General features: G+C 39.7%; 1 protein-coding gene across 2 annotated transcripts; it reads left to right on the plus strand.

Moving 5' to 3' along the window:
* The first annotated feature begins 1,524 nt into the window (after positions 1-1,524).
* Positions 1,525-15,543, plus strand: tatdn3.L (TatD DNase domain containing 3 L homeolog). Of its 2 annotated transcripts, NM_001096925.1 has the most exon segments (10): positions 1,593-1,652; positions 3,937-3,969; positions 4,529-4,602; positions 5,072-5,153; positions 6,943-7,005; positions 7,998-8,107; positions 10,530-10,585; positions 11,223-11,335; positions 12,302-12,382; positions 15,074-15,543. In NM_001096925.1, coding segments are annotated over 10 exon segments (813 nt in total). In that variant the 5' UTR covers positions 1,593-1,595; the 3' UTR covers positions 15,218-15,543.
* The last annotated feature ends 813 nt before the right edge of the window (positions 15,544-16,356 follow it).

The raw sequence follows: 16,356 nt of genomic DNA on the forward strand, positions 1-16,356 counted from the left end.
AGTTTCTCAGTCTAAAAGAAAGCTGCAGGCTCACGTGAGATTGAGCTACCGGTTATCCCATCTCTTAAAGGAGAAACAAACCCCTTATTAAAAAAGACGATCGAACGATAAAATCCTTTGAATTGAACGATTCGAAGGATTTTAATCCAACGATCGAAGGAATATCCTTCGATCAAAAAAAGTTAGCCAAGCCTATGGGGACCTTCCCCATAGGCTAACATTGACTTTGGTAGCTGCCTTTTAGATGGCGAACTAGGTGGTTGAAGTTTTTTTTAAAGAGACAGTACTTCAACTATCGAATAGTCGAATAGTCGAACGATTTTTACTTCGAATAGTTCGATTCAAAGTCGTAGTCGAAGGTCGAAGTAGCCCATTCGATGGTCGAAGTAGCCCAAAAAAATACTTCACTCGAAGTTAGTGAATCGGCCCCCAGCTGTAACTGGAAGACGTGTGGAAGCAAAAGTCATAACTCTGTCTGTTAATTGGCTCATGTGACCTAACAAGTATGTTTTGGTATGTTTGTGAGTACAGTGAATCCTACGGTCCCCGGGGGCGGCCCTAATTTTTTAAAATGGCAATTTTCTATTTAGGATTACCCGATGGCACATACTACTTAAAAAAAGTATATTGTTTTGAAAATGATTTATTTACATGAAGCAGGGTTTTACATATGACCTGTTTTATGCAATATATTTTTATAGAGACCTACATTGTTTGGGGGGTATAGTTTTCCTTTAAGCAACACATAGGCCTATGACTAAGTGGACGATTGCCTTTGTTTGAGTGGCTGCTCCACTGTTTCCTGGTATGGTATAGACAGTTTTCAATTAGTCTTCATTTTTTAATTTCATTTCATTTTTTAATTTCTTGGTGTTAGAGCTTTATGCGCAGAAACTCTCCGTTTCCGGAATTCCATGCGCTGTCTGGTTGCTAAGGTCCTTCAGATTAATAAGCCGTGGCAATTGGCATAAATAGAAAGAAAGTAATAAAAAGTAACACAATTGTAGCCCCAGGGAGGAAGAGTTTTTGGGCTGCCGGCAGGGGGGGGGGTAACTACAGGGGGAGCAGACCCTGCGACTGCAGGAGGGCCCAGGAGATATAGGGGACCCAATAAGACCCTAATTAAGGTGCTTTCAGTATATTTTGGTAAAAAAGGATAACCTCTGGGGGCCCTAAAATGTATTTGCTAAGGGGACGAATAACATCTAGTTACACCACTGGCTGCCAGGGTCACTGACCCCTGCTTTCAATGGTGAAACGTAATCGAGACTCCTTTCGTGCTGCTCGTGTACAAGACAAACACCCCTCCCTAAAACAGGTTGTGAGATAACCGCATGCACCAAACGGCTATGGTGTAATATGATTGGTTTTATTAAAATTCCCCCCTCAGCCTGAAGTGGATTTTCAGTCCCGCCCAATCAACTATTCACTGGGCTCGTGTGTTCAGTCAACACGGAGGCCACGCCCACTGAACGAGAGCTCAAACCGCACACGTCCCCTCGGCACTCATTGGCCGAACAACTTTAGGCCCGCCCACGTCCCCAACAGGTAATCCCCGCCTCTTAATGCTGGGAAGCGGAAGTGGCAGAGAGCAGATGGCTGTGGGCTATGTGGATTGTCATTGTCACATGACAGCTGAGGAGTTCTCCCAGGTAACAAGGCCAGACAGCACGTCATAACATGGGAGGCTTCTGATTAAACCTCTTCTCTGTATGTAAATAATATAAATCCTACCTATTGTCCTGTACAGAGCTTCAAGCATCCAGGGTGCTGAACATCAATACCTAGACCTATTCAGTTTGTCAGAAAGATTTTACGGTAGTTTACCTTTAAATCCACATATAGTAGTATTATGTAGTAGAGTGTGATCTTCTGTGACAATATTCAGTCAGACTTTAGTATATATGCTTTGTGGGTTTTTTTTAAAAAAAAAATGTAGCTTTTTGTTCAGCTGCTCTATAGTTTAATTTTAGCAGCTGGCTGGTTGCTAGGGTAAATTTGACCCTAGCAACCAGATAACTGCTGAAATTCCAAAGTGGAGAGCTGCAGTGGTGTTAATGAGAGACTGTAATATGAATAGGAGAGAGGCCTGAACAGGATTAGGGTGGGACACAGGGTATAAAATGGTGGGCCCCACCTGGGCCAGGCTGAGCCGACCAGTGCCCTAGGCAACCCCGCCCCCCACGTACGTCATTACGGAAGGGGAGAGAAGTAGCTGCGAGTGTCAGAGGGTAGGTAGGAGTGTGACAGACTAGGAGTAGGCAGAAGACTCTTGAACCAAACCATTCTGGAAATGGAAAGAGGGACAAAAAATGGTTTGACCATGCCCTTTTTGAGGCCACACCCCCTAATTATCATGCCAGAAAAAAAATACAAAATTTGCCAGGTTATGAAAGTTTGAACGCATTTCTGTAGTTTTTATGTTTTATTACAGTTTTACTTATGAAGGTGACTTGCCCTTTAAACTGTGAGTCTAACTTCTCCCAAGGGACAACACTGTTACAAATGTATCTTAAGTATCTATTCTGGGCTCTGCCAAGAGCCAATTAAGTTAGAAACATTGTCTCTTTTTTGGCTGTTCAGTGCAGAAAAATCGGGACTTTCCAGTAGAAATGCAGGACTGCAGGTTCAACGGGACAGTTGGGAGTTATGCCTTGAACAGGCACCTGCCCAACGCCCCCACATGGTTGCGCCCTAGTCAGGTGTCTCTTCTGCATACACATAATTCTGGTCATGGACCTAGTCCAGACCCGATCCCCACGGCTGCCTGAGCTACTCTCTGACCTCCCCCCTGCCCCGATTGTGGCCACATATGAAATAAAGTAGGTATGTGCTGGCAGGGGGGGATGGGAAGTTGCGGCTGGGCCTGAATAAAAAGACAAATAATAAAATGTAACAGTAACAATACAAGTGTAGCCTCACAGTGAATATGCGCTCACACTTTGACCCAAATGGGATGTGATTGTGTCAAATCCATTGTCTTTACTCCTGGTGTTCAGTGTTAGAGGGACCAGTGTGCTCAATTCTTTAGACGTCTATTGAAACAAATATCTGAGGGAACCCTGGAGTTACAGCCTGGTCCAAAGATAGAAGTATCTCCAGGGTTCCCCGCTTCAAGCACAGCAAGAGGCAAACAGCAGTTTTGAGTGCAAATAGATAGAATTGCAAAAGAGCACATTTTATTCAAGGGATTGAAGGGGACAACGAACCGACTGCTACTGGAACCTTTGGATTTCGTCTGACCAACAATGCCTAGTATTCCGGATCCGGGGAACTTGCACAAAGAAACACCAACGAGTGGATCAGAATAACAAGTTCCGTTTATTGAAGGTCAAACATAGGCTTATATAGGTTATAAGTAAAGACGTCCCAATTATAGTGACGTATCAGCATAGTTATTAGTATAGTATATGTCTGTAATAGGTATATCCTTCAGGATGGACAAGATAGAAAAAAGAGACAAATATGTACATGCGCGTTAGCTAAGATATTTTGTCTGAGGCAAGCTGATAATATTGTTTATAGTACATGATGATACTTATGCAAGGTTGTCTAAGAAGAGACAGAACAGGGTCGTACAGAAAAACAAGTACAGAGGCCTACAAGGGTCAGCACGTAGGCATGTTAACCCTTCAGGGATTTTATAGGATTAGCCCGAAAAACAACTTCACTTGCGGCCACATAAATGTGTGCCATGGAAAAACGGTGATACTGCACTGAATTGTCCCTGATCCTACTGGGAATTGCTGCTGAGTCCCAGTGAACTAACAATTCTCAATTTCCTTTACACTGATCCCATAGTGCTGATACCATTTTGTACCATTTCTTTTCCTGCATTAAATTGGGTCATTACTAAACAAATGATACTAAAGAGTACTTTTCTTTTCATCTTAAAACAAATACAAGTAAATTAATGCAAAACCCTTGTCCTTTCAGGATACTGAGGAGGTAATTGAAGAGTCAAAAGAAGTAGGTTCCTTTCAAATCTAAACTGTATCTTGTTCATAAATAATGTTTCAGTGCTAACCTTTTATGTGCCAGGCATAGTAGAACTTATGGCACACAGACAGAAGTACCAGTGTTGCCATTTCTACACATATGGGCTTTCCTTAATCTACGCACCAAACAGGGCTTAGTATAAAGTCCAAATATCAAAATTTATTTTCAACGTTTCGGCTCCATAGCTTGAGCCATCTTCAGGAATAAAAGTGTTGTGTATAAACATACAGATTCAAATCCCCCAGAACTATACTATCTATCTATCTATCTATCTATCTATCTATCTATCTATCTATCTAGATGGATCAGGACTCTCTTTATGTGAAAGATTCAGAATGTATTATTCATGGTGAAACACATCACAATACAACATTTCGGTCCCACCTGGGGACCTTTTTCAAGGTTAATAAATATATATATATATATATATATATATATATATATATATATATATATTATAAAAATATTATATAAAACTATTATTTAGATAAAAATATTGATTCATTTAAATATGTTTTTGGTTTTCTAGAATGGAATCCAAGCGCTCATCTCAGTTACGGAGCATGGAGGAGAATTTGAGAAGCTTATTTATCTGTCAGACAGGTGAGTGTCATCATTATTGGCCAGTGCTGAGCAATATGTTAGCGCTCTAAAAATACATAAAATACAAAATAATAATAACTTGTCCTTTATGTATAGAGCGCTTTTTGGTCTTTTTTTTCAAAAATAATACACGTGATGCTTATTCAGCAGTTTCACTTTTATAAAGCTGAGCAAGCATTCTTCTATTTTTCTGTTAATTTTGACACTTCATTAGACTCAGCGGGCTACGTTACCATGTATTGATTTGACATAGAGGAGCTGTGAACTTTTTACTGTAATTACGTAGGAGTCACAACAGAGGAACTGTGTTGTTATGTGTGTATCAGGTAACCCATAACCTGGGCTGGCTAAGAAGCATTAAATAACCGTGTGTTATCCTGAGCATGAGGCCCTAAGTTAATGTGCTTATGCTGAACATGATGAATATTTCTTATTCATAGATAATATATTATATTTCTGCCTATTAAAGGTACCCTGATTACATTATGCCATGTTTTGGGATCCATCCAATTCAGAGCAATGGTGATGGGCAGCGCAGTGTGACAATAAAGGTAAGAGTTTTCCCAGCTGACTATTTCATTTTCATGGGTAATATATTGGCACTGTCACTGGCACTATCAGGAGTGGATTATTTGCTAACAGCAAGTTTGGTCCTCATTTGACAGACCTAACCTCAACCAGAGTGATTCCCTTTCAAAACACACTGCCATGCCATGAACAAGAACTACTGGACTACATGGACATTTTATACACCACAGTCCCTCACAATTATATGCCTGCTAAATACACCTTATACATAGTGGTACAAATAGAAATGAGGGCCCAGCCTGAACATTTGTGGGCACATTTCACTTGAGAAATCTGAATTCTAGTTTGAGAATTTAAAGGGATACTGTCATGGGAAAAAAATGTTTTCTTAAAAACGCATTAGTTAATAGTGCTGCTCCTGCAGAATTCTGCACTGAAATCCGTTTATCAAAAGAGCAAACAGATTTTTTAGATTTCATTTTGAAATCTGACATGGGGCTAGACATATTGTCAGTTTCCCAGCTGCCCCCAGTCATGTGACTTGTGCTCTGATAAACTTCAGTCACTCTTTACTGCTGTACTGCAAGTTGGAGTGATATCACCCCTCCCTTTCCCCCCAGCAACCTAACAACAGAACAATGGGATGGTAACCAGATAGCAGCTCCTTAACACAAGATAACAGCTCACTGGTAGCTCTAGGAACAGCACTCAGTAGTAAAATCCAGGTCCCACCGCGACACATACAGTTATATTGAGTAGGAAAAACAACAGCCTGCGAGAAAGCAGTTCCACCCTAAAGTGCTAGCTCTTTCTGAAAGCACATGACCAGGCAAAATGACCTGAAATGGCGGCTACACACCGATATTATAAATACAAAAAAATACACTTGTTGGGCTAGGAATTAAATTTTATATTGTAGAGTGAATTATTTGCATTGTTAACTGTGACATTTAGAAATAAAAACTACATCATAAAAATCATGACAGAATCCCTTTAGCCAAAAATTAGGTGGGGAAAAACATCTTCAAAATCCACTATGGTATATCCTTTCCTTTAATCATTCTCGGTTTTAAAGTTGTAATTCTGCCGGATGCATGTAGCATATGATAAGATATATATTTAGCTATCAAAAGAAGTATGAATGGGAAGTTCTATATGAAACAGCGGGGATTAGGATGTGTTCCATGACTACAGTAACAGTGGGGATTTCCTGAGATTTTCAATGCCAGATATTTTATCCTCAAAAGATTTTTGTTGAAAAAAATTGCAGTGAATTTAATATTGCAGTGTTTGATGGTAAAATGTACACAAAACGGGCCCCCAAAAGGTCCTTCATTGTCTTTCTGATGGTAACCCTGGAACTGATAATTAGAAGATCCCTTCGATTTATGACACATTGGCAGATTTGATTGCCACAGGCAACATCTCTGTACCTTAAATCAAAAATGCAGTGAATGCTATTTGCTAAAGTAATGTTAATTATAGTCAACACAATGCCAGCTTTCCTTGTATATCCATTACCTGCAAGACACATTGTGCATATCTAAATGTATAGGCTTTCTGTGAAGTTACACACTTTACAGGCTCTGGGCCCTAAGGGTGTTAGGAATTCAAATGGACAGCACTCCGATTAAAAGAAAAGCCTTTATTTTTCACATGCAGGGCAACAACGACTGGGCCCTAAGGGTGCTCTATGGACATAAATAATTACATCTTTTAATTGAAGTTCCCAACCTGTGCAGCAGAGAGAGTCCAACCCTGACACTCTACAAGGCAGAACTGTTCATACTGGATAACATTTCTATATTTTAGGATCTGGAACCTGTCCTTGCGCAGTTTGACAAATACAAAGATAGCCTGGTGGCTATAGGAGAGGTAAGAAGCATAAACTGGAAGATCTCTTAATACTGGGGGTCCCCAAACCTTTTTTTTCCAAACCTTTTTTTTATCCATGAGCAACATTCAAATGTAGAAAGGGTTGGGGAACAATGCAATCATGAAAAAGTTCCTGGGGTGGGTACCAAATAAAGGGTCAGGGCAAATGCTCGGATTCAGGGAGATTAGTCGCCCAGCACTCGGAGCGCTTTGTTTTCTGAAGCCGCCTGAAGTTGCCTCACAAGGAAACTTCGGACGACTTCGGAAAACAAAGCGCTCCGAGTGCCATCCCACCGGCTTTTTACATTCTAGCCGACGGGAGGCAGTTCGGGGGGGTTAGTCAACCCGAATAAGAGGAGATTTGTCGCCGGGCGACTTATCTCCCCGAATCTGAGCATGTGCCCTGACCCTTAGTGCTGTGATTGGCTATTTGGTGCCCCTATATGCACTGGCAGCAACAGGAGGCTGTGTTTGACAGTACATCTGTTTTTTATGCAACCAAAACTTCACTCCAAGCCTGGAATTCAAAAATAGGTGAGCATCATGTTGCTTACAAGCCACTGCTTGGAGATCACTGTCCTAAAGGGGTTCACCTTTAAGATTACTTTTAGTATGTTATAGAATGGCCTATTCAAAGAAAAATTTAAATTGGTCCTCATTTTTCATTTTGTTTATTTATGCTCTGTAAGGCTACAAATGTATTGTTTTTGCTACTTTTTATGAGTCATCTTTCTATTCATCCCCTCACTTATTCATATTCCAGTCTTTTATTAAGATCAATGCATGGTCACTAGGGTAATTTGGACCCTAGAAACCAGATTGCTGAAATTGGAAACTGAATAAAAAGCCAAATACATTTAATAAAAAATGAAAACCAACTGCAAATTGTCTCAGAAAAGCAGTCTCTACATTGTGCTAAAAGCTAATGTATTGGGGTTGTATTATAAAAGGCACTTCCATGGCTAACAAAGAGTTCTCTATATTACGTGCAGATTGGTTTGGACTTCACTCCTTGGCTCGCACCCACCTCTGAACAACGAGAGGAGCAGATGAAGGTTTTTCAGATGCAGCTGGAAATGGCAAAAAGAATGGACCTGCCTGTGTTAGTACTGAGTCAGTGTGTGTGTGTCTGTTGGACTATATCTCCCAGTATAATTCAGAAGTCCGTGTGAGGGATTTGCAAGTCTCTGGCCAAAAGTGAAATATGGAAAAGCAGAGAACAGTCTATTATGCACTTGAAATATGTCCGATACACTTTGGATAGTGTCATATATTTGCTGTTGTGGCGCTAATAATCGTCTTCTACCTGGCAGGTGGATACGTAGTTTGCCCAGTGTGTTTGTATCTGATTTAGTTGACTCCATTCAGGAGCGAGTTACAGTTATGGGTCCTGAAGAATAGACCCCTCCTTAGAAGTTTCCACCTGGCCAGTGTTTTAGTATTACAAATTATACTTGATACCAATGTTATTGAAAGACAAGGATAATAAATATAGAAAGGTCAGTACAGAAAGGTGACAACCCTAAGGACAGTAGAGATGAGCCCCTGCATTTTCATTGCAGACATACTGGGAAGGCTTAAAGGGATACTGTCATGGGAAAAAAAAAATTTTCAAAATGAATCAGTTAATAGTGCTACTCCAGCAGAATTCTGCACTGAAATCCATTTCTCAAAAGAGCAAACAGATTTTTTTTATGTTCAATTTTAAAATCTGACATGGGGCTAGACATTTTGTCAATTTCCCAGCTGCCCCCAGTCATTTGACTTGTGCCTGCACTTTAGGAGAGAAATGCTTTCTGGAAGGCTGCTGTTTTTCCTTCTCAATGTAACTGAATGTGTCTCAGTGGGACATGGATTTTTACTATTGAGTGCTGTTCTTAGATCTACCAGGCAGCTGTTATCTTGTGTTAGGGAGCTGCTATCTGGTTACCTTCCCATTGTTCTTTTGTTTGGCTGCTGGGGGGGGAAAAGGGAGGGGGTGATATCACTCCAACTTGCAGTACAGCAGTAAAGAGTGATTGAAGTTTATCAGAGCTCAAGTCACATGACTTGGGGCAGCTGGGAAATTGACAATATGTCAAGCCCCATGTCAGATTTCAAAATTGAATATAAAAAATCTGTTTGCTCTTTTGAGAAATGGATTTCAGTGCAGAATTCTGCTGGAGCAGAACTATTAACTGATTCATTTTGAAAAAATTTTTTTTCCCATGACAGTATCCCTTTAAAGAAGAACTAAATGTCAACAAAGAATTGTGCTACAAATGCTGTTCCTTTTGTCTCAAGATTCTGTACCTGTCCAGATCAAGAATAGATAATTGGAAGCTACTGGGAGCATATTTAGAAGCACAGGTCAATGCTTAAGAGCACCAGAAACCTGTTGTCCAGAAAACTCCCAAATTACGGAAAAGCTGTCTCCCATAGACACCATTTTATCCAAGTTATCCAATTTTTTAAAAATGATTTCCCTTTCCTCTGTAATAATTAATCAGTACCTTGTACTTGATCCCAACTAAGATAATTAATCCTTATTGGAAGCAACAACATCTTATTGGGTTTATTTAATGTTTACACGATCTACATGATTCTAGTAAACTTGAGGTATGAAGTTCGAAATTACAGAAAAATCCGTTATCTAGAAAATCCCAGGTCCTATGCTTTCTGGATAACAGTTCCCATATCTGTACAGCATTATAGCCATGTTCTTTATTAGACTTTACTTATCCATTAAAGTCATTGGCTACAGCATCAAGTATTAAAGCATGGTGAAATGTGTGACTTGTGTACAGGGCTGTTAATAGGCACTATATAGATGCAGACACTTAAAGGAGAACTAAACCGTAAAAATTAATATGGCTGCAAATGCTTGTCAGTAGCAGCAATGATCCAGTGGGCTCTGAGCAGCTGTTGAGAAGCTAAGCTTAGGGGTCGTCACTAATTATCCAGCAGAAAATGAGCTTCCCTGGCTGTAATATAAGCTGATGCTACAGGTTTGCTGATTATTAAATTCTGATGCTAATTGCACTGGTTTCTGTGCTGCCATGTAGTAATTATGTGTATTAATTACTAATCAGCCTTATATTCTGACATTTCTATTCTATGTGTTCTGTATATTGTGAGTGGGTCCCTAAGCTCAGTAAGTGACAGCAGCACAGACCATGTGCAGTGAATCAGCAGAAAAGAAGATGGGGAGCTACTGGGGCATCTTTGGAGACACAGATCTTTACTGCTAAAGGGCTGTGGTTGCCTTGGGCTGGTACAGAAACACAAAACATAATGTACAACATTTCTAGCCATTTCTTTAGTTAAGGTTTAGTTTTCCTTTAAGAGACAGAATTTGAGAAGGAGGGAGGCTATTTTATTAAAACAAATCAGTTTTTGGCAGCTATATTTTGATATAAATAGTCTGCCTTATTTATAAAATATGGGACAAAGGGGAAAAACAGGGCAAAGCAGAAATGTATCCGGATTAGATCATTTCCTATAATGATTTTATCAATAAGGGAAAATATTATTTCCACCTATAGAAATGTCCATTCCCGCTCAGCTGGAAGGCAAACAGTCTCTTTCCTTAAGGAACAAGGTAAGAACATCACACTAAGAACCGACAATGATAGTTTGTTTGTTTGTTTTTTTTTTTAAAAATTACTGATGAACAGGATTTTTATTACTGGTATGGGACCCGTTCTCTAGAATGCTCCAGACCTGGAGTTTTCCAGATAAGGGTGTTTTTGTAGTTCAGATCTTCATACTTTAACCTTCTAAAAAATAAATATTAAATAATCTGAATTATTTAATGAAAATGTAATTTATGGGAGATGGCCTTCCCGTAATTCATGGCTGGATAGCTGTTTTCCAGATAACTGATCCCATACCTGTAAAAGGAAATGAAACCCCTTTACTAATTACAGACTCAAGTCACTGCTTACTACAATATATGAGTATACTGTAGTTTTTCTGCAAGTTGAGTCATAGTTCTCTGTTTTTTCATTTATCATTGTGAGTCATGGCAACCAAATTGACTGCTCTGCCCCTCAAGGTAACATTTTGAATATCAGTCCAGACATGCAGATACTGCTTTTAATATTAGTTACATATTCAAATAAATTAAATATTTTTAGCATTGGGTAGTTAAATCTTTTTTTATTCACATTTTAAATTTGATATATGTCTAGAGTTTTAATTATACAGTAAATAATTGGTCTCTGTGTTTATTTCAGGTGCTGAGAAGGTTCTGCTCCATAATTTTGCTGGTCGGCCGTCTGCTGCCCAGGAAGGAGTGCAAGCTGGATACTTTTTCTCATTTCCCCCTGCTGTCATAAGAAATGAACAAGTAAGGTGCAATTATCTGTAATTTGTTTAAAGGTTTGAATTTACTTTAAAGTAGGACTGATTTATTATTTCCATGTAGGGATGCACCAATTCTACTATTTTGGATTCGGCCGAACCCCCGAATCCTTTGCGAAAGATCCGGCTGAATACTGATCCGAATCCAAATCTTAATTTGCATATGCAAATTAGGGGTGGGAAGGGGAAAACATTTTTTACTAGCTTGTTTTCTGACAAAAAGTCATGTGATTTCCTTCCCTGTCCCTAATTTGCAAATGCAAAATAGGATTCGGATTTGGCTCGGCAGTGCAGAAGGATTCGGCCGAACCTGAATCCTGCTGAATTCCGAATCCCGAAATGAATCCTGGATTTGGTGCAACCCTATTTCCATGTGTGCAAATGCAAGAGCACTATGGGGTGCAAAATAGTTCCCCTTAGTGTTCATGCTCAGAGCACTTTCTCCTGGGGCACCTTGTATGAGATATTGTTTTCAGTCCAAGTTGCAGAGCTGTACTTGATGGCAGGTGTTTGGGAAATGTTCATTGGGATCCCTGGTGCTTCATAGTAGGGATGCACCAAATTCACTATTTCAGATTCGGCCGAACCCCCAAATCTTTCACTAAAGATTCTGCCAAATACCGAACCGAAACAGGGTGGGAAGGGGAAAAATTTTAACTTCCTTGTTTTGTGACAAAAAGTCACACGGTTTCCCTCCCCGTCCCATATTCATATGCAAATTAGGATTTGGTCCGGCCGGGCTGAAGGATTTGGCCGAATCTGAATCCTGCTGAAAAAGGCTGAATCCCGAACCGAATCCTGGATTCGGTGCATCCCTACTTCATAGCCTACATGTTGGAATGATGCATATACCTCATTATAGCATGACCTTCACTGATTGCAAAGTTTCATCAACCTTTCGGCTGAAATCTTTCGAAAACCTGATCAAAGTACATTTAAAAATGTCTTGCAGAGAAAAAAGTTAATTAAGATGATCCCCTTGGAAAATATTTGCTTGGAAACAGATTCTCCATCTCTTGGACCCAAGAAAGAGGTAGGTGCATGAGGCGTGTAACCTGTATATCTGTGGTTTCCCTTGGTAAGTACCACCATCAAATTCAAATTCACACTGAAATAGTATCAAAATATTAAATGTTAACTGCATGCAATTTGCCTGACATTTAAACCAGAAGTGATAATGATTTCTGAGAGGAGGAGAAACATTTTTCTTTTATATTGTGATATTGACCATTTTACAGGGAAATGGCTATTAAGAAAAGCAAATTCCAGTAATTAGGGTGTACATAGGGGAATACCATTATACAGATGGTGTCTGGGTTTTATGACTTATAAAATATAACGACCAATTCATGCTTTCTCAGTTTCCCGTTAATAGCATCTGTATCTTAATCTGCTGAGTGCTTTCACTTTCACTGTGTTGTTGGTGCAAAACAAAGGTTATTTATATACACAATATATTTAGGACATTGAGACATTTTGTGCCTTAAGTTACTAAAAAATAAATGCCTTACCCTTTAAACAAAACAGGGATTGTTTGTCGATATATTGCAATATATTTAAGATGGCCAACTACGTCAAAGTCATCCCCGATATGGCCAGTCCTACACTCAAATTGCATCTGATTCATTAAGAATTCTATTACTTCATTATACATTTTACTTACTTGCTGCTTTCAAAGTTAAAACTCCCAAACTCGGTTGCCCTTTTATTGGCCACCACTGGGATCACCTGACTATAGCTGGGAAGGGTGGGAGCTACAACATGGAGCTGGCCACTGCTCCTGTATAAACTATAACAAACAAGGGAAAGTTGTGCTCATCACTCATTTTTAAACCATTAAGTGGGGGTGCAATGAGGGTGTGACCACAAAATACATATAGACAAATACAAGAGGCTCTCTGCACTCAACCCATTATAAATATATTTAGGACAATGAGACATTTTGTACATACTGCTACTGACAAATGCCTTACCCTTTAAACACAAGAGGAATTGTTTGTTCATATATTGCAATATATTTATTGCAATATATATATATATATATATATATATATATATATATTTTTTTTTTTTTTTGATATACAGGCATGGGACCTGTTATCCAGAATGCATGGGGTCTTAGGTTTTCTGTATAATGGATCTTTCTGTAATTTGGATCTTCATATCTTAAAGGTGGCCATACATGGGCCAATAAAAGCTGGCGACAGACCGAGTCGGCAACTTATTGGCCCCTGTATTGGGCGAAATGGGGTTCCCCGATCGATATCTGACAGGGGTAAAAATCCCGTTGGATTGCGGACCATCCGACCGTCCGTACAACTTTCATTATGATCCGATCTTTGGGCTCTAAGGCCCACGATTGGATCAGTTCGATATCGCCCACCTAAAGGTAAGTATATCGAGGAGAGATCCGCTCATTTGGCGACATTGCCAAACGAGCGGATCTCTATGTGTATGGCCACCTTAAGTGTATTAGAAAATCATATAAACATTAAATAAACCCAATAGGCTGGGTTTGCCTCCAATAAGAATTAATTATATCTTAGTTGGGATCATGTTCAAGCTACTGTTTTTTTTACAGAGAAAAAGGAAATCATTTTTAAAAAATCTGGATTATTTGGATAAAATGGAGTCTATGGGAGGCGGCCTTTCTGTAATTCGGAGCATTCTGGATAAAGGGTTTCTGGATAACGGATCCAATACCAGTATATATGGTCCCTGGTGCCCTGTTTATTGATCTCACTGTATTTTGTGTATTGTTGTAAACACAGACATCTATGATGTAACTAGCTCTAGCCAGTGCAGAATACATCAGATAGGGCTATAGATCCTCTGAGCACTTTGGCACCATATTGTTCTGGTGTCCCAGACATTCTCTGCTCCTATTGAACCTGGGGAATGTGCAGTACAGAAACCGATGCTTTTGGTAGGACATCAGAAACTAGAATCACTGGGGTGGGGTGCGTAACTATTTGGCACCTGTCAGTTATTCTACCTTTCATTCACCCTTAATAGTCTTACAGTTATGGAAACATTTCCATTTCAACACTTTTATATAGAGCAACTTGAATTTCCGTTATAATTTCCCTTGAACAGTTTAGGGATATTGGAACCCACCTGCATAAAGTATAATTCTTTGGGAATAACACTGTAAGCCATAATTATGATTCCAAAAAGATCACGCTGTCCGTTTACTGTTAGTTATTTGTAAGTTAAACATAGTAATGTAATGTGAATTGATGTGTTTGTGAGTTTGGTGATGTACCAACACAATGAACATAAGCTTGGGTTGCCCATTATTTCCTTTCCTGACATTTGTTCAGCTGGGGAGTTGTGTTTAACTAAAGTAGAATTGCCTGTGTGTCCCTGACTAACAGCCACTGCACAAGGAGAAGGCTGGTTACTTATTACTCAGTAGTGATAAAGTGTTTGGTACTTCTCATGGGCATGAGCCTACTTGTCCAGCTTTTAGCCACAAAAGCCTTAAAGGGGTTGTTCACCTTTTATTTAACTGTTAGTATGATGTAGAGAGTGATATTCTGAGACAATTACCAATTGGTTTTAATTTTTTATTATTTGTGGTTTTTTGAGTTATTTGGATTTTTTTTTCTGCTGGAGCAGCACTATTAACTGATGCATTTTCAAAAAAAAAAACATTTTTCCCATGACAGTATCCCTTTAAATTTCAGAATCCTGTCATGTAATATTTAATTTATTCTTCTAGGACCGCAATGTGCCATCCAACATACGCCTTTCCTGTGAGTACATTGCTTCTGTTAAAGGACTTATGCCAGAGAGAGTTCGGGAAGTGACGACGCTCAATGCCCTTCGACTTTTCCCAAAAGTTTCCTGTAAACTACAAAAATAATTGTTGATCACAAGTGGAACGAATTCGCACTGCCAATGGTGAATACAGTGGAGTGAACAGCATTCTGACACACATCTCCCCAATGCTGGGTGCGCTAATATATTGTGATGAAAAGAACAGCGGAGATTTGAACTTTAAACTTTAGCGACATTGATCTGCAGTGATGACAAAGGCAACAACGCTAGGAGAGGTACAATATGGAACCTGTGTTATTTTAATACTTGATATTGAAAGTGAGACTGATACGGCAGGGGGATAGTGAATTTCAAATCAAATATACATTGTGTTGAAATTGTTATTTTTTAATATATTGCAATTTAAGAACATTTTTGCCACTCCTAACTCTTGTTATTAGTCACTTGGCTGGTCAATACCCCAATTCAAAGCACTGTAATGAGCGATTGTGGAGCTTACACTATCTCCCCAACACCAGCGCGGGTTCCTGGTCACTCCCACTCGGCAACAGCTTCCAATCAATATCCTTGTCTCAGGATTAACATTGAGCTTCTCCAAATAATATTAAACTATTATCTTCCTTTATGTCACATCTTTAAAAAGCTAACTAATAGCGCAGTGGAGCTCGGGTGCCATGTTTGTTAGCTTTGTCATCTTCCTGAAGTGAGCGCCGACACTTTAGCTTTTGGCTCATGTGCAGTTGCAGTTGGAAAGCTCCATAAAGTACTGAAAAGAAAGAAGAGGATCTGGAAGATACCAGAACTACTAAACATGGTGCCCCTGAGTTCTGTTGTGCTACTCTACATATATATGTCCAGTGTTGCTGGATGGGACACTTATTCTAGTACAGGGGTGTCCAGTATATGTTACACTGCGATCTACTCTCGACACCTGGCCCCCATCAGGAGATATACCATGATAACGTACAGCGTTTTTTGGACCACGCCCATTTGTGTGACCACACCCCCTAATTACCATGTTTATTTTACAAAATTTGGCAGGTTATGAAAGTTTGAACACACTCCCTTCCCCATGCTTGCTGCTCTCAGCTCTCCCTGCTCTCAGCCATTCCTTCCCCACTGTGTCCGTGCCTATAGCCGTCCTCCATTCCCCTCTGTGCCTGCAGCTCTCCCTCCTGTGTCCTTTCCCTCTGTGCCTGCAGCCCTCCCTTCGCGCTGTTCTTG

Source organism: Xenopus laevis, chromosome 5L, assembly GCF_017654675.1.
Source record: "Xenopus laevis strain J_2021 chromosome 5L, Xenopus_laevis_v10.1, whole genome shotgun sequence".
Classification (NCBI taxonomy): domain Eukaryota; kingdom Metazoa; phylum Chordata; class Amphibia; order Anura; family Pipidae; genus Xenopus; species Xenopus laevis.